This window comes from Ochotona princeps, chromosome 7 (assembly GCF_030435755.1).
Source record: "Ochotona princeps isolate mOchPri1 chromosome 7, mOchPri1.hap1, whole genome shotgun sequence".
Lineage (NCBI taxonomy): Eukaryota > Metazoa > Chordata > Mammalia > Lagomorpha > Ochotonidae > Ochotona > Ochotona princeps.
Window position 1 is genome coordinate 26,208,234 of NC_080838.1, and position 26,448 is coordinate 26,234,681.

Below are 26,448 nucleotides of genomic sequence, written 5' to 3' on the forward strand. Positions count from 1 at the left end.
AATGTATGCATGCATATAAATAGATACACATGTCTATATGTATGTGTATACATATGTATAATGCATACGTTGTGTCATTTCTCCCTACTCATGTTAAGGTATTAAAATCAAGAGATAGGCAAATATTTAAACTAAGGCTATCAGTACTGCAGACATATTATTGAGTAGGTTGACAGCATTTCCATTTTAAAATTAATTTCATCGAAAGTTGTCTGTACTTTTAGGTTAGCATTATTTTAGCAGCAGCTGGTCTTCAGATAGAATCAAAAGTTTCATGCAACAAAATACATCTCTCTAAAAAAAATCACTCCATATTACCAATAAAAGCAGCAAACTGCTGGTGTCACCTTCACATAAAATTGTTCATTTTTATCTTTTAGTGTGTGATTTAGTTCATTTATGTGATGACAGCAGAGCTTTGGAGTTCTCATGGCACATCAATGAGATGGACTAAATTGTGGAGGAATCTCTTATTTAATATTTAAATTATAACAATACAATAACTAGAAAAAAATCAGTGCCTCAGTAGCTTTTCAGAAACCACATCAGTTTGAATTTCTTTCAAAATAATGATGCAACTAAATCTACACTTGTGCAACAATAGTGCAATAGGGTAGTCTTTCCTAAATAAAGGAACAAAGTTTTTATCCAAGTAGAGGATTAAGTAAATCAGATTGTTGCCAATTACATTTCAAACTTGCATGTTTGATGTAAAATATACCAGGAAATCTTAAGTGGATTTGTAAATCTAAATGTGGCTGAAGCTTCACATAAGCAGCCATGGAAATGAACAGAAGTGCACTCAAAACACTTTTCAAAACTACTCCAAAAAACCAAATGACAACGTGATTAAGAACAACTGAACAACTATTATGTGTACCAGATGTAAAAGAATGGACCCTAGGGTTACTTGCACTATTTGTAAAGGTAAAATGAAGACTTAGTCCACTTCCATGTCCCCAGAAGACTTAGGGTGCTGTGTGCTATCTTTAGTTGCCTCAGGCTTGGTATCAGTTCCACTCTGTCCATCCATTGGTCCATTGTGTTCACTATTAGCTTTCGCTTTGTCCTCAGCAACCTCTACTTTCGGTTTGGGCTTGTAAATGATGGGATTACAGAAATTATCCAGTTCCTAAAGATACAAAGAAATTGACTATATTAAAAATACACAGAACAATAAAGATTATTTTTCTAAATTCAACATTAACATTCTGAGTTTTCATATAATTCTACATCCTTGAACTAATCTTAGTTCAGGTAAATAATCAAGTGTATCTTCAGATGCCTCAAGAAGGATTTACCTCCTGGGATGATGTATGTCTACAAGCAGTCAAAAACTACTTATGATCTTTTAACTTTTTTTTTTTTTTTAATGACAAGTTAGTCTCCACATGCCTTCAGTGGCTACGGTGTGGGAGCCAGGAACTCACTCCAGGTCTCCTGTGAGGATGCTAACTACTCAACTACTTGAGCTGCCTTCTAGATTCTGCATTAGCAGGAAATTGTCATCAGTAGCCTGAGCTGGGAGCCAAACCCAGGTATTCTGATATGAGATGTGGGTACTTTCATTAGTAGACAAAAATGTCTACCCTTAGTGAATCTTTAACAAAATGTTCTTACCTAACCTTTCCAAACTTGTTTCCTCATAATTTAAACATAGCATACTTTGTCAGGAATAATTTTTAATTCACTAAATTACATCAAATACGTTGTTTATAGGAAGTATGTCGATACTTATTCCATGAATTGAGATTTCTCACAATTAATATGAAAACAATCTCAATGACTGGAGTTATATCAGTATATACATTAGCAAAGAGGCCTTTTATGTTGAGGAAAAATAAGCTATGAAAGTAATCTTGATAATTGATAAATATGTATTTGAAGTTTCCTTACATTTCACACAGAAATAAATCATTACACACAACTAATCAAACTTAAAAAAAATCTCTGAAGACCACTTTCACAGAAATTGGGGTTAGTTATGGAAAGATAGGGAATAGCATCCTAATGGGAAAGGATGTTTTCCTGGAAAACTACTCTTCACATATCTAATGAGGAGTAAGTTATGTATTCTAGCTTATTAGCAAAACATCTCAAAATGAAGACTCTTATTTAATTAGATCATTCCATCCCATGAACAGTTTGATGAACATCCTTCTTTGTTTTTGTTTTATTTATTTCATATTTATTGCAAAGGTTAGGCGGTTGCAGATCCATGTGGGCCTTTGATTCCAATGAGGATGCATAAGGTGTGTGGGGGGAGGTGAGGAGGAGGACAAATGCACTGCCCCTTGCTGTCCCACTACATCAGAGCTGGGAAGGGAGTGTCCTTTGAGGCCTCCCTGTGGGGAAGAATGTTCCAGAGGCATTACTTGAGTGCTCCTGATTGTTAGGAGAGGCTGTCCACTTAGTTACACCAGAGGTGTGAAATTTTTTCTAAGGCCTGTTGGCTGTTCATGTCTAGCTCAGGATTCCCACAGATTGGATGCTTGTTGTACAACCTGGTTTGAAGTGCTGATGAGGATCTTTCTAAATCTATTTGTGTATACTTATAATATATAAATGTATCAATCTATGAACATTCAAGTTTATACAAGTGAGATAATTTTACTTAGGTTCTGTAATGTTTCTTTTCTGATTCCACAGATTGTATTTTTCCACACCCTTGCAACTATGACAAGGATTATAAATGTTAAGCATAACCAAATCAGACAGGTGAAAAAAGCTGCATTTCTTAGTGTTGAGGATGAAAGCAGACACCTCGTTCTTCTTTTCTCAATTGCTGATCCAATGTCTTTATTTTCCTATTTGGATACCAATCTTCATAAAGTTTTGTTCCCATGTTTTTCATAGTGTTTTCTATAGCTTTTAACATTACTAATTTTTTTAATGAGTAAGTTTATCTGGAAATAAGTTTTTTCCATGAAAGTTCATGTATTTCAAACAATGTTAAGGGCAGACCTACATTGTAGAATTTTATAGTGAACATTTGAGGTACAGAAATATGTTTAAAAATCTTTTAGAAAAACAAAAGATTATATATGTTTATTTTTCTATGTTCTCCTGCATGTTATTTGGCTAAATATGATTCATACTGAGGAAGCTCAGTCCTTGGACTCATTAAAAAGAATTTTACTTTACCTTTGATTTTGCAACTATTTCTGAAACTTTTACCACAGGATCTTGAGTGAGACTTAATTTGTTCTGTGCATTCATCTTACTATTCAGCCAACTCATGGCATCACTGATATATTTTTCAACTTTGTCCACTTCAGCAGGATCCAAATGATCATATCTTTCATCCTATTAAAAAAAAAAACTTAATTCAATCTAACTTATTTTTGAGTAGCACTAGTTTATTCACTGTTTCTTCTTAAAATATTAATATTCTTAGACCTCATATATATCTTCATGTGTACCTCATATATTCCCATGTGAAGATGTCATACAGGAACATAACAGAACTGATGAAACTGGGAGAAGAGATAAAATTTTTAGATTTAAAATGGAAAAGCTTTCAGAATCCAGTTTGAAAAAGAATAACCATAGATAATTCTCAAGGAAAGGAGAGAGAGAGATACAGAGAGAGGTATTTTCCATTTACTGGTTCACTCCCAAAATGGCTACAGTGGCTGGGGCGAGGCTAGACTTGAAATCAGGTAAATGGAACACTCCATTAGGGTCTCCTATGTGGTTAACAGGGGCCCAAGTACTTGGGCCATCTTCTGCTGCTTTCCTGGGTACATTAGAAGGGAGCTAGATTGGCAGTGGAGTAGCCACGACTTTAAGTGGAACTTACATCACAATGCTGGCACTGTAGGTGATGGCTTAGCCTGCTGTGTCACAATGCTAGCACCTACACTGGCTTGCTTGTTTTTTTCCTCCAACATTCTCCCTTGTTCCATTTTTCTTTTTTTTAATTAAAAAAATTTTAATTGGTTTACAAGGGCGCTACAGACTACAATGAAACTAATCTTTGTACAAAAGGCAAAAAAAAAAAAAAAGCCCCCAAATACCCAGAGACAAAAGGTGGGGTGGGGGGGGGAGAGAGACAAGAAAGTAAGATACAAGAGGAGCAGGAGCAAAGTGAAAGGTCACAGATTAGCATCGTACATCCCCCTGAGTATGGGAGGAAAGAGCAGGATGAGGGAGCATTTTAATGAATTTACCCACACAGCCCTGGTGATAACTGGACTGAAACCAGTAACAAACACAGTGTGAGATTCTCAGGAAAAGGCCACAGTGGTGTGCAGGCTGGTTATTGACAGTATTAAGAGAAAAATTAGCTTGTTTTAGGCACCAGAGATTGGAACACTATCCCTCGCCCCGAGGATGACGGACTTGGTTTGGAAAGAGGGGGCAGGCCCGGGTGTGTATGAAGGGATCTCCTCCGGTTCACCTCAGCATTGTTCTCCCCAAAATCTTTGTGCCTTAAGACTCTACAACAGGACTATGGGATGTCAGTAGGCAGCAAGGATCCTGAGGAGGATGAAGACCTGCCTTTGTCCACGTTGTCAAGAGCAGTTACTGCGAAAGGAGGACTGGGTAGAGCAAGCCCACTTCCCCGTGGAGAAGGCACAGTGTAATTCCTGAAGGCAAAATAGAAGAAAACACAGAGTCCAGGGGAGGCTTGAACAATCTTCACTACATGTAGCCTCAGCCTAACACCCTCCTTTTACATTTTTTTCTGTTTTTTTCCTTTTCTGATACTGTGCTGGGACTTGGGAAGACAAATCAGCACACTTCAACTCAGCACAAACCAAGAAGGCTGGGGCTCTTTTATACTGAAGAAAGGATAAAATTCTCCACTTTTACACAAAATTGTGGAAGAAACAAAGTCTTCTGCTGTTTGGGAAGGTCAGGGTAGAAAAGATCGAGGGGAGAAATGAAGCAATGGATTCCCCTTTGTTTCTTTTCCCAATTTTTAATCTAAGGCAAGTGAGCCAAATCTGGAAGGGGGAAAAGAAATTGAAGCCTATGGCTGCTTGATGTTTTCCAGGGGGCTGTTGTTTAGGGAAGGCAGACAGAGGAAAAACAAAAAAGTCAGGTCAACCTCAAAGCTGGCCTGCTATCCTCCCAGCAAGCCTTGCTCCATTTTTCTAAATTATTTCTCATGTAATGATCATAATGTCTTCACACAGCATTTTATTAAATATCTGAGCTTTCTCTGACAACCTCTTCATAAAGACACAACTGCCATGCATTTCTGTTACTCACTGTCTACTTTTTCATATTGGTACATTAAAAAAATTTTTAAATGTATTTATTTGAAAGGCAGATAGATACACACACAGAGAAGGGAGACCTTCCAATCACTGGACTGGTTTATTTCCCAAATGCCCACGTCACAAGAGCTATGCCAGGCTGAAACCTGGGGCTCCAACATGGGTGACAGCGACTCAACCACTTGACACTTCCAAGAGTGTGCATTAGTAGAAAGCTATGATTAGGACCCCAGTCCAGGTTGGAAATACTGCCTAAGCAGCAGCTTAACCACCACACTACAAGCTTACCTACTCTGAAGCACTGTAGAAATAGGTTCAGTATTTTGTTCGATGCTGTAGTTCCAGTACCTAGTAACGGTGTGGCATATAAGAACTCAAATGCCTCAGCATATAAAGTCTTGCCTTGCTTTATATTTTACACTTTATACCACAGAAAGCTAAAGCCTAGGGAATGAGCCACAGAAATTTCACTAGATTTAGAATATTTTTCATGTTTTTGTTTTCTCATGCCTATTTTTCCTTACATTCATTTGTGCCTTTAAAGACAACTTGGACACTGACATTAAAATCTATTCATAATCAGTATCTGGACTTCTTCAAATTGGCTGGACTGCAATTATTATCCTACAAAACTTGTAGAACAACTTACTAAATCTGTAGGAAAACAACTGACTTAGAGAGGACTTGAGAGGACTTAGGGGAAGTCTTGCCAGTGTGGAGCCAGGGCTAGTTGCAATCCTGTTGGGAGGGCTTTAAGAGCAGTAGATATATAAACGAACAGGCCAGAAACTACCTAATCCTTATGTTTAGATAAGGATCAAAGAAAGGTGCTTCCTTTCTCACAGGCAGGGGAACAGGAACTAACAGAGGAAAGAGAGGCACCTGCTAGAGGAACAAATTGCTTACTGGTACAATCCCTCTTGCTGTTGATATGTAAATTCCTTCAGCCCTTTTAACTAATCCTATTTGACCCTCAGCCTTCAAAAGTCTAATGCTTTTAATAAACTTCACCTATTAACCATCAGTCAGTATAGTCCACCTGTATGATTTTTGGCTCCGTGCACCAAATCCATCATTACAAGATAGCAAATAAAAACTCACAAATCTCTTGTTTCTAAATTAGTAACCTCTTTCCTTCTTGTGTGGTGGAAAGCAATACAGTGGTTCAGAACCTGGAAGCGAACCTCCATCATTTACATTAGTAAATTCCTTATGCAATCTTGTTTTTATAAACATAAAATATTCATAGTTTTATGATACATCCTGAAGAGGATAAAACGACATAGTCCAGGCAAAAGTGATAAAAGTCCCTACATGCTTACACGCTTGGTAATTGTAAGCTGTCATTAGGATATCCATACCTGAATGTTCCTGGTACTGGTCTCTTCTTCCTACTGAAGTATTTTTAACAATAATGATAAAAACAGGGTTAGCTTACTGGCTATAGTGCTTGCCTTCATGCACTGGGATGGGATCCTATATGGGTACCTGTGTATGTCCTGGCAGCTCCACTTCCTTTCCAGCTCCTGTGGCCTGGGAAAGCAGCAGGATAACCCAAAGCTTTGGGACCCTGCACATGTGTAGGAGACCTAGAAGAAGCTTCTGGCTCCTGGCTTTGGATCAGCTGAGCTCTGACCATTGTGGCTACTTAGGGAACGAACCAGTGAATGGCAGATCTTTTGAAATTCTCATGTGTCTCCTTCTCTGTAAATCTGCCTCTCCAATAATAAATAAATAGTAAACCAAGAAATTAAATAATGAATAATAAATAAATCAGGATCCAGGAACCCTGTCCTGAAGCCAAATCCAACCAGCTATCTGTAAAATTTTGAATATAATTTTTGGGACCACAGATGTGCCTGTTTGTTTACATACCATATATATTTGCTGTTGCAGGATAGAGGCAGAGATGAACAGTTGTACTGATATGGCACAGAAAGAAAAGCCTATAGTATTTATTATTTATCTAATTAAAAAATACTAATTTCCAGTTTAAAGAAGGAAAATATTGTTTAGTTTTGCAAAATTACACTGTCACATTTAAATGGAAATAATAACTTCCATAATTATGTATTTGAGGCTTAAAAACTGGAAAAGTTAAGCTAATAAAAATACAAATAGAAAAAGAATATTAGGAATTATAGACGATTAATGAACTGCAAGGCAAAGAATAACTAAAAGAAAGTGTTAAGGAATAAAATAAATGTAGAGTTTAGTCTCAAAGGGACTTAAAATTTAAAAAAGACCATGAACATTTGTATAGGTGAGGTGGTCACAGAAGGTGGCTGGGAACCCGCATTTACTTTTAACATATTGGTTACTCATTACTATGTCAATTAATTCCATAATGATGTAAATTTTTGCTGATGGTATGTTGGAGCTTTCAATTGACTGGGATGATACTCTGCTGGCTCTGTCTTCAGACCAGAGAGGGTATACCTAAGAAGCCGTTGAACTTGACTGGACAATAAGATGCTGGACTCTATGTTTGGTATACGCTTGCAATGGGGGAATCTCAACTGAACTTGAGCTGTGGTTATGCAACAAGGTGGAGGAATCCACCATGGTGGGAGGGTTTGGGGAGGGGTGGGAGAACCCAAGTATCTATGTAACTGTGTCACATAATACAATGTAATTAATGAAGTTAAATAATAAAAAAAAAAAAAAAACAAAAAACAAAGATGAAACATGTAAGAAGGAAAATACTGGTTGTGTCCATTAGATTAGCTTATAATATGGTTTGAGAGAATTCTGAAAGATGCAAGCAACTTACCTTCACTGTATCTCCTTTAGTTTAGCTCACTCTCCCTTCCATTTGGCTGCTCTAAGTTGGAAGCTAGGAACCAAGTCTGGTCCCTTACCTGGGAGGCAAGGCTGGGGCTAACTGAGCCTTCCCCTGCTGCCTCCCAGGGTCTGCAGGAGCAAGGAACTGGCCTCAGGAGCCAGAGCTAGGTAACAGAGTCTCTGGAATTTGGTAGCAAAAACTGAAACAGCTTTTTAGTCGGGCACTTTTAGATTTTATCCCACTCTTCCCATGTGCCACACACATGTCCTCTCATCAAGCAACTGGTTTTATAAATTCAATACCTTGTTTCTGTATGCTTCTATCACTTTCATGACGAGTTGAATCTTTTTTCCCAAGTCATTTAAAGCTTTCGGTCTTTCTTCATGTTCCATGTACCTCATTTGAATAGGCTGGCCATATTTCTGTTAACAGAAAAAATGTCTTAAAAAGAGAAAAATCTGATTGAGTTTTAACAGAACCAAAAATTTCATTGGGCTCTTAATGATAAATAGTAAGAAAAAAATGGTAAAATTAACATTATGCTCCCATTTATTTCCTTTCAGGGTTCCAGTGCTGATTTTCTTCCATAATCCTATATTTGTGCCTTACCTCTCTTTCTCATTCAATGGACTGATGTCCTGATTCTTCTCAAATCCAAAGTTCTAACCAAAATTTTAAGTCCTTTAGGCCTAGGTATTAGAACTTTACAAAACTATAAAAAGGTAGTTACTGGAACTTCCTTATAGTTAGTAACTACTATTATTTTCACAATCATTACATTAAAATGGTAATCTGTTACAAGCATAGCTTTTTTCTTCTCCAAGTACTTAGACGAGGGGATTTGTAGGGGTTGTAACAGCCTCTTTCTTTGAAAAGAGAAGCATATTACAACAATAACTTTTTTAAAATTTCTTTTACATATTGATAAAAATCAATTTATTTTTAAGTGATTTTCAATTGGCAGAAAAATTAGAGCAGCAGACACTATTAACTGAACATCTGCATTTCATATATATATATATTTTTTAAAGATTTATTTTTATTAGAAAGTCAGATATACAGAGATGAGGAGGAAGAGAGACAGAGAGGAAGATCTGCCATCCAATGATTCACTCCTCAAGTGATTGCGACGGCCAGTGCTATGCTGATCCAAAGCCAGGAACCTCCTCCAGGTCTCCTACAAGGGTGCAGGGTCCCAAGGCTTTGGGCCATCCTTGACTGCTTTCCCAGGCCACAGTTAGGGAGCTGGATGGGAAGTGGAGTTGCTGGGATTAGAACCGGGGCCCATATGGGATCCTGGCACATTCAAGGCGAGGACTTTAGCTGCTAGGCCACCGCACTAGGCCCTATATATTTTTAAGAAATGTATTTCAAAGGCAGAGAGAGAGGTTTCTATTGTTTGGTTCATTCCAAATTTTTATTATTTGGTCTGCACCAGGCTGACACCAAGTGTCAGGAACTCTATCCTGCTCTTCCACATGGGTGGGGGGAACCTTCTAATCTCTGCACGGCTGGGTAACAAGCATGGAGGAAAGGTGGCAACAATAGTTGTTTTATAAAATTCTACTACTGACTTAGAAAAAGGTGACCTGGTAACCAAGGTTCTTTTTTGTTTTTTTGAAGAGCAAAGGTGCTATTTTTGAAGTCTTTGGCTAGTCAGGTGTTCACCTCAGTTGGGCTAAAAAACACAAGGCCAAGGTGCTATCGTTTTCCTAAAGTCAGGGTAGTGAAGCATGAGAGATCAAAGGAAGGTCACTCCTCTGATGGATATGAAGGTGTCATTTATCACCTTTAAAGACAATACATTTTACAGCTTGTATAAAAGTAACACTTTGGCCAGCTGTTAGAACACATCTTCAGCATTTGTTATATGTATGATCCTGTATTACTTGATTTTAATCATCAAGTAGCATTGCTTTCCTCTCAAAAATGCCTTTAATCTTAGAATACTGCTATTAAATAGCTTTGATAGTTATTTTTGATAATGTATATATGTAATGCAATATTATTCAGTCTTTTCAATAAGGGGCCAGCATCAAGGCACAGAGGATTAAGCCACTGTCTGCAATGCTGGTGTCCAAAATGATTGCCAGTTCAAGTCCTGGCTGCTCTGCTTCTGAGCTAGCTCATTAGGAAGGCACCTGGGAAGGCAGTGGAACATGGCCCAAGTGCTTGGGCCTCTGCGCCCCACATGAGATACATGGGGTTACTAGATCCTGGCCTCAGCCTGGCTCAGTCCCAGATGTAGTCACTGGCAAGTGAACCAGCAGATGCAAGACTGATCTCTGCCTCTCCTCTCTAACTCTTGATTTCAAATAAATAAATTTTGTCAAATAAATAAAATAAATTCTGTCCTTTGGTACTTGAATAGATCTGAAACACTGGCATGGAAAGATAGATACTGTATGATCTTATTTACATGTCAAATCTAAAGAAAGCTGAACTCATAGAAGCAGAGAGTAAAATGGTGGTTATTAGAGGGTAGAAGAGAGGGAGGGTATGACAGGGAAAGTATTGCTCAAAGACAAAAAATTTCAGATAGAAGAGAAATATGTTGAAGAGGTTGCTGGCAGGGCTTGGTACTGTGGTACAGGGATTTAAGCCACTGCTTGTGATGTGGGCGTTATATGTCAGAGCTCTGGCTGCTCTTTCAATCCAGCTCTCTGGCTAATCACCTGGAAAAGTAGCAGAGGACTGGCCCAAGTACTTGGGCCCCTGCGCCCATGTGAAAATTCTGGATAAAGTTCTTGATTCCTGGCTTTACCTAGTCCAGCCCTGGCCATTGCAGCCATTTGGGGAAAACCAGAGGATGTAAGGTCTGTTTTTCTCTGTCTTTCCCTTTCTGCCACTCCATGTTTAAAATAAATATTTTACAAGGACATATATTGCAACCATGGTGGCCACAATTAATAATATTTTATATAAATATTTTATATAAATAAATTTGAACACTATTGAGATTTAGGTGTTCTCAACAACAAAGTGCATGATAATGCACATTAAAGAGCTTGATTTAGTCATTCCACATGTATATATTTATCAAAATACTGTGTTGCATACAAATAAATAACCATATGCAATTTGTTCTTGGCAATTAAAAAAATGCCCAGCATTTTCACAACATAATAGTTATGAAATTGATGCTTTATTTAATACCAATAAGAAGTTTTTAAAAAATTACCTTTAGTTCTTGAAGTTTATCCACATACACTTGTTTAGGTTGGTCTTCTCCTTCTTCATAAAGCCAATTTTCTGTATCTTCCAATATTGCAGATAGTTTATTCACGTCCTGATTATACATTTGACAGATATTAAGAAATGCTTTCCTTTGGAATAAGTGTAATTATGGAAGAACAATGTTTTTGACGTAACTTTCATATTTTTTAATTTCATACTTATCCTGATTTTGTACCCAAAAGCTTGGTTTTCACCACAGTTCTACATTTTGCATAAATTACTAAGAACAATCTCCATAGGGGCTGAAGACTTATTAGTACACTTATTTATGAAATTCATTCTAGTATTTTAAGTTAAATATTTAAGTAGTTCTCATATAATAATTGTAAAACTTAGACTTACTTCTGGAGTGATGAATTTTTCATAGACAGTGCCCAGCTTGTCTCTAAAGTCGTATACATATTCTTCAACAGCATTCTTAGCATCATTTCTTTCTTTCTCTAACTTATCCTGCATTATCATCTTCCCCTATTCAAAAAGGTTCGGATGAGTTGCAGTGAGAATATTCATTAGGGAGATACAAATCAAAACCACAATGAGATATCATTTCAAATCCATTAGGATAATTGTAACTTTTAAAAAATGGAAAATAAGTATTCATTGATGATGTGGAGAAATTAAAACCTTTAATATGTTGCTGATGGAAAACACTATGGAAAACAATTTGGAGATTCCTGAAAAAGTTAAACATAGAATTGTAATTTTATCCTCATTGACCAATTCCACTGCTAGTTACAGGGTCAAAGGATTTGAAAGCAGGCATTCAAATTATGCAGTGTTCATTACAATATTATTCACAATAGCCAAAAATAAACAACAGACGCATCCACTAACAGATACATGAATAAATAAGTAACTTCCCATAAAGGAATTTTCTCAGCCATTGTTAAAGAGGAGCAAAGGTTCTGATGCATGCTACAACATGGGTGAACTTTGAAGTCATTACAGCAAGTGAAATAATCCATACAAAAGAATAGCATTAAATGATTTCAATTTATGAGTTATCTTCCCTAAGTAAATTCACAGAGACAGAAAATTGATCACACATTCCAGGGAACTTGAGAAGGCGAAGAATGGAGGGTGATATTTAACAATTACAAAGTTTATGTGTGAGACAATGAAAAACTTTTGGAAATAGTGTGATGATTGTAATACTGTGAAATGTAATTAATGTTACTGAACTATACACTTTAAAGTAGCACATTTTATGGCATGCATATTTTATTGTAATTTTAAGATATTTGTGTACTTCAAATGAGTTACATTGTATGTATAAATTTATATCGATAAAGTTGTTTGAAAACAAAACATAAACTCTGTCATCATATATATGCAAGTTTAAACCCTGAGTTCCTGATTCACTAGCCTAAGGTAGGAGGAAATTCACTTAGCCTCACCTCTTTTCTTAAAATAGGGAATATGACCACTTATCTTCTAACAGTGTTTAGTAAGATTGATATCATTCATGTAAAATATTTAACATAGTAACTGACACATAGTACTGAACAAATGTTAGTGTTAGGATGAAATATAGTATTATGTTTGTGAGGTTGAACTTTGGAGACTGCTTGATTCCGAATCCAAGGATTACTCTCTGAACTTAGGATTTTACTTGTGCCTCAGATTCCTCACCTTCAATATGTACATCTCTAACAGTACTTAACATTTCACAGGCTTGTTTTTCAGTATAAAGTATCAAAGTATTTCAAGATGTTAGCAAAAATTACTGTTATCAAAGAAGTAAAAATATGCATAGCATAATACTTTAAGAATATATAAAAGAAATATAAAATGACTTGAGATTTGTAATATGTATTTGATGGAAGTCAAAATATTTTGAATGGAACTTTAGGACAACATGTCAGAAGAGGAGAGCTGCTACTACTCTGCAACCTGTTGATCGCTGCTTGTTACTCTTAAGGCAGAATAAAAGGCTGGGGGAAGGGAGGGAAGCAGTAATAAGCCTCATCAGGCCTTTGCAATGAGACAATACTCACTTTTTACATAATCAAGACAAAAGCTGCTACATGTAGGACGTTAGTACAATATGTCAAAAAGTAGTTCAAAATGTGTAAAAGTAGTTCAATAATGTCTAAAATAACTGCTTAGGTATTATGGACTACTTCTTCAGGTTTTAGAGACAAATTTCAGAATCTGAACATGGCATAGCTTTCTGTACCTCGTTTTCAATGTAGCTATTGAGAAGATCTTGGCCCAGTTGTCTACACAAGCTACTTTGAATAGGAAGGTCAATACTCTTGACTTTTGCTTTTTTAATATTTTGATTTGATCGATCTGGTTTGTCTGATGGAGCTAACTGTAAAAAAAAGTGAGAGAGAAATGCAAGTTTTTAAGACCAGCTTAATAAATTGCAGTGACACAGAAAAGTAAAATCAAACAAAACTATTAGCAGATATTATATTTCATGTATTAAAAATATCATTTTATGCTGGACTGTCTGACATTGTACCAGCAATGTCGGGGCACACTTTAACAGACTGATGGAATTATAACTTCTTATGAAGGACAATACTACTGTAATAATATGGGGAAAAAATCAGTCGGGGGTGAGAGTTTGGGGTGAGGGGAATTCTAGACTTTACAGAATTGTACCATAAAATTCAACATTCAAAATAAAAATAAAAAAAAGAAGTTGGTAAAAAACAAATGAGGCTTCAAACAATGAAAAATATTACTTTAATTCAGACAGTATTTTATATTCTGTGCATGCTAAATCATTTCTGTATAGAAGTTATCAAGTGGGAAATGCAAATCAAACTATAGTTACCTGTTTTATACTCACTCTGATCACTGTTTAAAAAAACGGTGTGAGAATGTGGAGAAATTAAAATCCTTAAACATTATTAGCAGAATTTCAAAATGGTTGGCAAAAAGTTCTTCAAAATGTTAAAACTAAGAGATAGCATAGGACCAAACAGTTCCTTTCTTAAGAATCTGATCAGGGCCTGGCGCCATAGCCTAGGGGCTAATCCTCGACTTTCATGCCTGGCATCCATATGGGCACGGTTCATATCCCTGGTGCTCCACTTCTCATCCAGCTCCCTGCTTGTGGCCTAGGAAAGTAGTAGAGGATGGCCCAAAGCCTTGGGTCCCCTACACCCATATGGGAGACCTGGAAAAAGCTCCTGGCTTCAGATGGCTCAGTTCTAGCCATTGTGGCCACCTGGGGAGTGAACCAGTGGATGGAAGATCTTCCCTTCTGTCTGTCCTTCTCTCTGTATATCTGCTTTTCCAATAAAAAGTAGATAAATAAAAATAATAAATCAGCTATCCCACTCTTAGGAATATACCCAAAAGAAATTAAATGCATGTATGAGAAGGGGATCTGTAATCCTATATTTACAGCAGCACAATCTACAATAGCAAAGACATGGAAACAATCCAGATGCCCATTCAAAGATGAGTGATTAAAGAAACTGTGGTACATCTACTCCATGGAATATTATTCAGCCATTAAAAAGAATGAAATTATATTTGCAACTACATGGTTCCAACTAGAGACCATTATGCTCAGTGAAATAAGTCAATTCCAAAAAGACAAATATCATATGTTCTAACATAAGGAAACTATCATGCAAACTGGAATGTACAGTGATGGAGTAATGGAGACTACCATATCCAAATGTGAAGACACAATGCAACATGCACCCCTACTTCCAAAGAAAAGATGGACTCCCAATAAAAATGTTGGACGTATCTATACAATGGGATGATGGACTGTCTGACACTGTCTGACACTGACCAGCAGTGTTGGGTCACACTTAAATAGCAGACTGATGGAACTGTAACTCCTTATGAAGAAATGTACTGTGACAATTTGGGAAAAAATTTTGTTGGGGGATGGATTTCGAGGAGGGGAATCCCAGACTATACAGAATTGTACGATAAAATTTTAAAAAATCCTTAAAAAGAGCAAAAAAATAATAATAAATTTATTTTAAAATATAGCTTTAGTAATATTATTAGGGTTTAAAATCTGGCTGTTTTAAGGCATTTGGGGAGTGAACAAGCAGGTAGAAAATTGTTCTCTCTTAATCTTCCTTTCAAATAAGCAAATATTAAAAAGGGTGCCTGAAGACCAGCATTGTAGCATATCAGGTTGAGCTACTGCCTGGGGGATGGGTGCTGGTTTGTATCACTGTCATTCTACTTCCAGGATCCAGCTCCATGGTTATGTGCCTGGGAAAGCAGTGGAAGACAGTCTAAGTCCCTGGATCGCTGTATACATGTGAAGCTCCTGGCTGGTGGTTTTCATCTGGACCAACCCTGGATGTTGTGGCCATCTGGAGGAATGAATCCATGGATAGAAGGTCTCTGTTCCTTTCCTATTTGTAACTCTGTTGGGAACAGCACAGTAGCATATTAGACTAATCTGCCTGTGGCACCAGCATCTATAGAGGCTTCAATTTGTGTCTCGGCTGTTCCACTTCTATCCAGCTTCCTGTCGATGGTCTGAGAAAGCAGTGGAGGGTGGCCCAAGTCCTTGGGCTCCTGTACCTATGTGGGAGATCCAAAAGAACACACTGGCTCCTGGCTTTGAATTGGCCCACCTCTGGAAGTAGCAGCTATTTAGAGAGTGAACCAGTAGATAGAAGTTCCATGTATCTCTCTCTCCCTGTAATTCTGACTTTCAAGTAAAATAAATGTTAAAATAAAATACTGAAATATATTATTCTAGCCATAAGCTTCCTATGCTTTTCCATGGCACTAAGATAAAAATACCAGGTCAGGGTATGTGTTTGGTGTGGTTGAGTTACTGCTTAGGATGCCGACATTCTGTGTCAGAGTGCCTGATAACGCATCTTTGTGATAACACCTCTGATGCCCCTCCCTGCTGGTGTACATCCTGGGATGTAGCAGGTGATGGTTTAAGTATTTGGGTATCCCACATATGGGGGAGGGGAATCAAAGTTAGTTCTGAGCTCCTGGCTTCTGCCTACCTTGGTCCTGGCTATTTTGAGCATCTGGGGAATGAATGAAAAAGCAAAAGATCTCTGTCTCTGTCTTCCAGATCAAATAAAAATATCAAGCATATAAAAAAACAAATATCATAAACACATTAATTTAATATGAATCTCAGACAACTATAAGGAGATAAAAGCATACCTTTGTTTTGGCTCCTGTATGATCAATTTCCTCTTCTGGGGTATGCTCAGCATGGCATTTCTGATGACTTCCTTCTTCTTGGTCAACCTGCATTTTATCCTGGAGTGAAAATATGTAATTGATACTCAATGTTGTTTTTTTTTTCTGTCTCATTTAAAAATAAATTGCATTGGGGCCAGTATGGTGGCACAGCACACTAATCCTCGACCTGCTAGTGTCAGCATCCCATATGGGAACTGGTTTGTTTCCCTGCTGCTCCACTTCTGATCCAATTCTCTGCTTCTGGCTTGGGAAATCAGCAGAGGATGATCTGAGTCCAGGGGCCCTTGCATGGCTCCCACCTTTGGTTCAGCTCAGCTCTGGCCATTTTGGCCATTTGGGGAGTCAGCCAGCAGGTGGCAGACCTCTCTATCTCCTTCTCTTTCTGTAAACTCTGCCTTTCACTTAAATAAATTACATCTTATAGTTCAAGCCAGTTTTAAAACATAATACAGTAAAGCAGAAGCTTGAGGCTATGTGAACAAATCCTGTTTTACTTTCCTGTGGCCAAATTGCAAAATACATGGAATTTTACTCAAGTGCAATACACAAGTCAAGACTGGCAAAAAGCGAGTTTACCAACAACAAAAATCCAACTTGATAAGAAGGATGTTTTTATTATTTAATATCAGTGTGTTGTATTGAAAAAGAAAAAAACTAATGGATTATAAAAATTCCATTACATATTTGGAAAACGTAGTAAAATACCGAATAGGAAATTCATCAAAAGTGGCAAAGGAGATGTCCCTGAATTATTACAATTTAAATGAAGATATTTTGTTATGCCTAAAAAAGTAAACTACCAATTAACTTCCACACTGGACCTCTACTTCAGAAACAATAATGAGTAATGGATTTATCTGGATTCTCAATCCTGTCCACTGCTGTCCTCCTGAAAAGAAGAATGTTGGGGAGGTAGGCAATAGCATAATTTACATCTTCAAATATATCTAGAATTAAATACATGTGTAATATGCAAAATCTTGTTTTGGATAAGCTCATCTTTATGTCAAAGAGAAAAATAAGTTGGCAGATAATTCTTTGTAGTTGAATTAGAAGTCAATTATTTCTGTACTGTAACTGTCCCTTCCAGTTCTGTAAACTCTCCAAACCCTGTGAAGGATAAGAAGTGTACAAAGTCGAGTGGGGTTATAAAAGAAGACACAAATATGGGCTTGGCAGCGTGGCCTAGTGGCTAAGGTCCTCGCCTTGATCCTATATGGCCGCTGGTTCTAATCCCAGCGGCTCCACTTCCTCTCTATCCCTCCTTCTCTCAGTATATCTGACTTTGTAATAAAATTAAAATAAATCTTTAAAAAAAAAAAGATGGTTTATCTAAAAAAAAAAAAAAGAAGACACAAATATATTACTAACCCTAATGCAGCACTAACTAAATTGCTAAAAAAAATAGTGTTGTTCAAATTAAAAAAAATCTGATCTGCAGATTGCTTTAGGTGGTACCAACAATTGAACCATATTAATTCTTCTAGGAGCAAGATACTCATCTTTTATTTTTTTATGTGCCCTTGAAGATTTATTTCACCAGTGTTTTACAGTTTTTGTTGCAAATACCTTCTTTCTTTGGTTAAATTTAATCCTAAATATTTGATTTTGTGTATGCGTATGTGGGGGGGAGGGCTACTATGAATGAGATTCTGTTATTTCTCTTGGTGAACTCATTTTTGGAGTATGAAAATGATACTTTATGTATGTATATACTGTAACTTGTGACTTTTCTGAATTGGTTTATTTATTCTAACAGTTCTTTGGTGGAGGTTTAGGTTTTTCCACATACAATGTAATGTCCTCTGCAAACATGGATATCTTGACTTCCTCCTTTTGATTTCAATGCCCTTTCTTTCTCCTCCTTTGTTGCTCTTGCTAATACTTCCAATACTGTACTGGATAAGAATGGTAAAGTGGACCTCCTTGTCTTGTTCCAGAGATGAAGGGAAGGAAGTGCTTTCAGCTTTTCTCCATTCAGAATGACTTTGGCTACTACTTTATGATATATAGTCCTTATTATAATTTTTCCTGTCAAAATACCAATGACATTCTTTACAGAATCATAAAAATTCTAAAACTCATTTTATGATTCACAAAAGACCCAGAATGGCCAAAGCAATCTTGAATGGAAAAACAAAACAAAACAAATAAAAAAAAAAAAACACAAGAAACCCAAGCTTGGAGGCACCACAATACCTTACTTCAAAGTGAACTACAAAGCTACAGTAGCTAAAAGACTGTTATACTGGCATAAAAGTTGGCACATAGGTCAATGAAACAGAGAGCCTTGAAGTTAATTCTTGTTTATATAACCAACTGATTTTTGACAAAAATACCCAGAATATACATTGGAGAAACAATAGTCTTCTCAGTAAATGTTGCTGGCAATGAACCTGTATTTATTAGAAGAATGAAATTAGATTCATACCTTTAACCATATACAATAATCAGCACAAGATGGATCAAACACCTAAAACTAAGACTAGAGACTAGGAAGCTGCTAGAAGAAAATGTGGGTCAAACAACTTAAGACACTGGTATGGGTGATGTCTTAGATAAGTCACGCAAGGCACAGGCAACAAAAGCAAAACTAAAGAAATAAGATTATATAAAATTTAGAAATCTCTACATAGCAAACAATCAACAGAGGGAACAGACATCCAACAACATGCAAGGAAATATTTGTAAGCTACTTATCTGAAACACAAGGATAATTATTTGTAAGCTACTTATCTGAGAAATGGTTAATATGTAGAATATATCAGCAACTTAAAACCCCAACAACAAAAATCCAGTTAAGACATGGGCAAAGAACACAGATAGGTTTCAAAAGAAGAAATATGATGGCCAACAAATAAGTGGAAAAATAGTCGCTCAAGTCACTAGCCATCAGAGAAATGCAAAAGAAAATTATGAGATTTCACCTCATTCATGTCATAATGACTATTATCCAAATAACAGAGCAATGGATGCTGAAAATGTGCAGAAAGGGAAACCCTTACACAATGTTGATGCCAACATAAATTAGCACACCCAACAGGGAAAACAGCATGGAGTATCTTAAAAAACTAGAACTAGATCTGCTATATGATCAAGCAGTCCCACTACCAGGTGTAATCCCAAAACTCATGAATTCATTTTTTTTTTAAATTTAATTACATTGGATTGTGTGACACACTTTCATAGCTACTGGGATACCCCCACCCCTCACTCATGAATTCATTTTTTAAAAGACATGTTCCACTATGTTTATAGCAACACTGTTCATAACAGCCAAAATAAGGAATCAACCAAGGTTTCCATCATGATACATGATTTTTCCCTTGCTCTTGCCTCTTCAAATTTGTTTTTTTCCCAACTCGTGCCCTTTTTAGTCTTAAATCCTATACATCGGCTACTGCTCTATTTGCTGAAACAAAAAAGGAGCTCCTGTCCGAGAGCCTCTACAGCTAACCGATTCCCAAATTGCCTAGCCTACCCATTCCTTCTTTTGTGTCTTTCCTTATCACAGTCACATTGTTAATTTCCAATATGCATTCCCATTAATTTTCTTTAGACTGACATGCTATTATATTGCTTCTTCCCTGCTGTTTCTCAAATAGAATGTTTAGGTTCATAAATGGGTGAGAATCTTTCTGTTTTGTTACAAATATATCCACAGGGTCTAGAAAATTTGCCAGGAGCCAGGAACTTCTTCTAGGTCTCCCATGTGGGTGCAGAGTCCCAAGGCTTTGGGCTGTCCTGATTGCTTTCCCAGGCCACAAGCAGGGAGCTGGATGGAAAGTGGAGCTGCTGGGATTAGAACCAGTGCCCACATGGGATCCTGGCATGTTCAAGGTGAAGACTTCAGCCACTAGGCCACCATGCCAGGCCCAACCCATGCATTTTAAACATACTGCTGGCTTTTCATCTCTCCAAGAAGGGCTCCAGGTGAGTAAAAGGGAAGAAATACCATCTTAAGGCAAATATAGGATGTCATGGCTCTCACAACTGTGACTAAGGCCTTCTATCTAAGAAGTAAATCCGTGGACCCCACTGACTTGGAGAGTAACCTGACTGGTTGACAGGGCATGGGAGACCCACTTAAGCCTGTAGGTGTTCCCCTCCCCAAATCACAGGTGCTTATACTTAAACTACTTAGGTAGAACACCAATAGGCCACTCAGCCTGACAGTAGCATCGCAGGGACAGAAGTGGGTTACCCTGTTCTCTGACTGGATGTTACGACAGTGGGAATTTAGTGATACATGATAAGGTGTGGTGTATAGCTGGGTCTCTGGGCAGTCACTGTGTCTGTCTGTGTGTGGCTTCAGAGGCTCAGAGGCTCAGAGCCCCGTGAGCGCCTGCGATGGGTTACTGTAGAGGATTCTGTGCTCTCACTGAGGACCACACAGATCCTTTGTCTAGTTCTTGCGAAAGCATGGGTAGGGTGTGTTCCCACTGTGGGCTCTGAGTACTGATTACCTTGGCAGAGAGGAAGCCGGCAGTGATCTCAACAAGGATGAGCTCATACCCTCCCATCTTCTGACAATACAGGAGAGCAACCATGCTTCATGGGGTGCCACCCTGGACTCTGGCATCACTCCTGAGCACTGAAAACAGAGCTCCCTGGCTTATTCTAGTGCACACCTGCGAATATCCACTGAAATCAGACACTCCACTAAGACACAAAGATATACCTCAAAGATAAATGCCATCAGAGGATAAAACCAACAAGTAGTTCCACAAAGGCCTAAAAATAGATGTACAAACAAGAGAAATATGAACATGGGGACAATGTAACTCACCCACAGGGATACATTTCAATACCTAAATGAAAAAATGAGAAACTGATGAAACACCTGAAAATGGATTTTAAGAAATGATCATAAAATTATTCAAAAAACAATGCAAAGCAAATGCATGAATTAAGAAAATCTATACATGGCTGGATTAAAAATTTTTCCATGATATTGAAATAGAAAATAAACCAAATCAATATGCCAAATGAAAACATGCAGAGGAAAGCCTTAACAGCAAACCAGGTGAGGTAAGGTTCTCCAAGCTAGAAGCAAATCTTTGGAAATGTTTCAAGGGGAAGAAAAAGGTGAGAAAAAAAAAAACAGAAACTGTGGCCAAAGATTTATTGGATAGTATAAAATTACCTAAGACAAGTGTCTTAGAGATCCTGAGGTATGGAAAGAGAATGAACTATGGGGTGAAGGGGGGGAATCCCAGTACCTATGAAATTGTGTCATGTAATGCAATGTAATTAATGAATAAATGAATATTTAAAAAAAAAAAAAAAGAAAGTAAAAAAAAAAATAAGAAAGAGAATGAACTAGAAGGTCTTTTTGGTAATATGATAATAGAAAATTTCTCTAATTTGGAGAAAGAAAATTATAGGGAGCACACAGAATTCCTCATAAATGAGACAAGAAAAATGTTTTCACTGTGACACATTATAGTCAAACTTTCCATAGTAAAACAAAGACCAGACTCCAAAATGCACATGAGAGAAATGCCAGATTATTTTCAGAGGATTCCAATTAGACTGACAGCTGTTTTCTTATCATAAATCTTACAAGCTAGGACAGAATGGAAAAGCATAGTCTAGGTCCTAATAGAAAAAATATCAACCCAGAATACTATGTCATAACTTTCACTTACAAATGAATGTGAAATACTTTCCAAAACAAACACAGACTGAAAGAATTTATTACCACTAGTTCAGTCCCCTAAGTGATGCTAAATCATGTGCATACTCAATACGGTAGCCATCACTATGAAACAATGTGAAGGCAGAGAATCTCCTACTATAAGTACAAAGGAAACCCAAACCAAACAAAGGGAATATATTTGGAGAAATGACAGGGCTAAGTTGTTACTTATCAATAACTTTGAATGTCAATGTCCTAAATTCTCCTATTAAAAGAGACAGATTTGTAGCCTGGATGAAAAAGTCACACCCATCAATCTTGCTGCTTAAAAGAGGCACACTTCACCAACAAACACATCAGACTGAAAGCCAAAGCATAGAAAAATATATCCCATGTGAACAGAAAGCACAAGTGAGCAGAAGAAGCCATCCTAACAGACAAAATACTTTCAACACAAAAACTCTTAGAAGAGACAAAGTGCATTATGTAGTGACTAAGGGATCAATTCAACAGGAAGATGTAACTGTAGTAAATGTATATGCACCCAATTCCAGGGTGGCACTATTTAAAAGCAATGTTAATGAATCTTAAGGAAAATACAGACTCCAGTACAATAATAATGGGGCACTTCAACACCCCACTTTGACCCATCGATAGCTCTACAAAGAACCAAAACAAAACAAAAAAAGAAGCTAATCCATACTATGGACCAAATATCTAATTGATATCTACAGAACATTTAAACCCACAGCAATAGAATACATATTCTTTTTATCAGTCCATCAAGCTTTTTCTAGAATAGGTGATATGCTAGGTCATAAAGCATGTCTCAACAAATTCAGAAAAACTAAAATCATAACATGCAACTTTTTTCATTAGAATGAAGCTGAAAATTAACAACTTAAGAAACTCTAGAAAATATGTAGACGCATGGAGACTACCAAACATACTCCTGAATGAACAGTGCATCACAGACAAAATCAAAAGGAAAATCACAACACTCGAAATGAACAAGATGACAGCAAAACATATCAAGCCTTACATGACAGTAAAAGCACTGGTAGGAGGGCAGTTCACAGCAATTAAGGCCTACATTAAGAAATGGGAACGACATCAAATAAATGATCTAATAATGCATCTCCAGGACCTAGAAAAACAAATAACAATCCAAACCCCAAATTAGGAGGAAGTAAATTATTAAAATTAGAGATTGAACAAAATTGAGACAAAAATGATACAAAAGACCAGCAAAATTAGTATCTGGGTTTTCTGAAAAAGAATTGATATACTATTGGCCCAACTAATCTCAGAAAGATCAAAATTAATATTATCAGAAATTAAATGGAGATGTCACAATGAATACCACAGAAATGAAGAATCACCCAGAATCACTACAAACAGCTATATATTGAAAAATTGCAAAATCCCAAATGGTTGGGTTTCTTGACACATACAATCTACAAAATTGAGTCATGAAGACAGAGAAAATCTAAATAGACCAATAATTAAGATAGAGACTGAATCTGTAATGAAGACCTTTCCCCTCCCCCACCAAAAAGAAAATCAAGAACCAGACTTCACTGTTTACTCCTATTAAACTTTTTTTTTCTTTCTTTCTTTTGCTAAAGCTTATTTAAAAGGCAAGGAAGTCACAAAGGCAAGTGGGCCATATTTGGGGTTAGGTGGGCAGGGAAGGGAAAGGTAGGAGAGATGCTCTGCTTTCATCTTGTACTTGCAGGAAGAGAACACCCCTCCTCATTGGCTGGCTTTTTGTGAATCTCCTGGTTACACGTTTCCATCCCCAAGCCCTGCGCGAGAGGGATTACATCCTGGGGAAGGGGTGATTGGTCTGACAGGTAGGCAGTACAGCATGGCATGGGGTGGGGCAGGTACAGTTTCCATCCATGACTAAACTAGCTACTTGCCAGTTCCATTTCATCCCTAGTTCAGTGATTTCTGAACCTTATTCCTAAGGCTTGCCTAAGGGTAAAGATTCATCATGCTTTTTGTTGTTTACAGGTACAGGTTTTGCTTGTCCTGGGTTTGGAACTCTCCCCCCATCTTGTCTAATGGGTCCATCTCACGAGCTGGAGAAATTTTATCCTGTGTGCCCCCCCCCCACACTGTCATTGCCACTCTGAGAAATCGCTGGTCTCTACAACAGGCATGACTATCAGCATGCACAAATTGGAAAGAAACAAATTAAGGGTGGGTGCTTCCTAGAGAAAAAAGATTGCACTGTGTCGTTTTGCAAATACTGGGTGATGACAGAGAGGCAAGCGAGATCCTGGATGGTTCACAGGAGCAGGCTGACTCATTATTTGCATGTGGGCATGATCTTCTCCCTAGCGCAAGAGTCAGCATAACTGTGTGTTCCAATGCTAGGCACACACCCCTGGGCTCTGGTCCCAGAGACTGGCGATCCTATCATGTCTGAGACTTTTTGGAAATGCCAAGGGTCATCAATGGGGATCTCCCCAAGGATCTCAGCCTCAGGCCATTGGCCTAATGCAATGGCAGTCTGCAGGTGTGACCACTTAGAACTCATCAGGTTCCTAAGGCCTGCCACTCCCAGACTGGCATGGTGGCACACCACAGATGAACCCCTCCAAACTTTTTAAGAACTAATTCTCATTCTTTTCAAACTATTCAAAACAACTGAAATGGAGGAAATTCTTTCAAATTCCTCTTGATTCCAACATCCTTAATTCCAAAACCAGAAAAATATACAAAAAAGAAAAAAACAGTTCAGTAACACTGATAGCATAGACACCAAAATCCTCAACAAAATAATGGTTAATTAAATCTAACAAGACATTAGATTCAAATTGGATTTAGTTCTGGAATGCAGACATGCTTCAACAGATGCAAATTAATAAATGTGATACATATTAGCAAATTGAAGAATAAAAATCATATGACTATCTCAACAGATGCAAAAAAGCACCTGATAAAACACTCTATCCTTTCATGAAAAAAACCTTGTGCAGTGTGTATAGAAGGAATATTCCTTAACACAATCAAGGCATTATGACATCCACAGGCAGCAATACTGAATGTAGCAAAATTTGCATGGCAGACAGTATGGAGGTTTCTCAGAAATCTGAAAATGTATGTATTACATGACCCAGCCAATCTATTCCTGGGAATTTACCAAAGGAAATGAAATCAACATGACAGTTCTCTGTATGTGCATGTTTACGGCAGCTCAACTGACAACAGTTCAGACATGGAATAAACCCAGAAGTCCTAACGACTGGATAAAGCATGTGCAGCATGCATACATGATGGAATAGCACTCAACCATAAAAAGAATGAAATCTTGTGTTTTTCAACAAAATGGATACAACTGGTAACCTTATGCTCAATGAAATAAGCCAGTCTCAGAAAAACAAGTATCATATTTTCCCTGATCTATGGTAATACACACAGTACAAAAACCAAAAAGTATGTGAGTGAAACTGACATTCTGAAATTTGATTTTTATAGCCTTTATATATACTGTTGAGGAACAATTTTTTTGTACTTGTTGTCTGTTGAATTCTTCATCTACAGCGTTAAGCCTGTGATTATGAAATGAATTGAAAGTATGTCATTGTAAAAAAAAATCTTTTGAAAAGGGGGTTGGTATTGTGGCACTGCAGGTAAAGCCACCACCTGTAGCATTGGCATCCCACATGGGTGCAGGCTCATGTCCCACTTCTCATCTGTTCTACTTAAAATCCAGCTCCTTGATAATGTGCCTGGAGAATCAGCAGAGGATAGCTCAAGAATTTGGATCCCTGCACCCATGTGGGAGACCTGGGAGAAGCTCCTGCTCTGGTCATTATGGCCATTTGGGGAGTGAACCAGCACATGCAAGATCTGTCGTTCCTTCTTCCCTGTAACTCAGTGCTTCAAATAAATAAATCTTAAGAAAAAAGAAAAAGAAATAAAGGATGAGGGTGAGGACCAGGGAGGGACAATTGAGTAGAGAGCATGACTATGTTCCTAAATCTGTACTTTGAAAACATGAGATTTGTTCATTTTATATAAATAATAAAAAAGAGATATAAGCCCCTGAAAAAGTACATTTCAATGTGAAAGATACAGGGCACCTAATTATTTATTAAAAATACTTATATGTCCCAGCAGAAATTAAAAATAAAACATTGGAGATTAATATAGTCAAATATATATTTTTAAAGATTTTATTTATTTTTATTACAAAGTCGGATATACAGAGAGGAGAGACAGAGAGGAAGATCTTCCGTCCGATGATTCACTCCGGGTGAATCATCCCAGCATAGCAACGGCCGGTGCTATGCCAATCCGAAGCCAGGAACCAGGACCCTCCTCCGGGTCTCCCACACAGGTGCAGGGTCCCAAGATTTTGGGCTGTCCTCAAC

At 37.4% G+C, this 26,448-nt stretch overlaps 1 protein-coding gene across 2 annotated transcripts in view; it reads right to left on the reverse strand.

The window, feature by feature from the left end:
- Positions 1-849: 849 nt before the first annotated feature.
- Positions 850-26,448, reverse strand: part of HSPA4L (heat shock protein family A (Hsp70) member 4 like) — a 63,717-nt gene continuing 38,118 nt past the window's right edge. For both annotated transcript variants that reach the window (XM_004588164.3, XM_058666859.1), the window contains exons 14-20: positions 16,378-16,476; positions 13,430-13,567; positions 11,593-11,718; positions 11,195-11,302; positions 8,316-8,435; positions 3,145-3,306; positions 850-1,132 (exon numbers count right to left, since the gene is read on the reverse strand). In XM_004588164.3, coding sequence (XP_004588221.2) covers positions 941-1,132; positions 3,145-3,306; positions 8,316-8,435; positions 11,195-11,302; positions 11,593-11,718; positions 13,430-13,567; positions 16,378-16,476 — 945 coding nt within the window. In that variant the 3' untranslated portion in view covers positions 850-940. The remainder of the gene's footprint in view (positions 1,133-3,144; positions 3,307-8,315; positions 8,436-11,194; positions 11,303-11,592; positions 11,719-13,429; positions 13,568-16,377; positions 16,477-26,448) is intronic.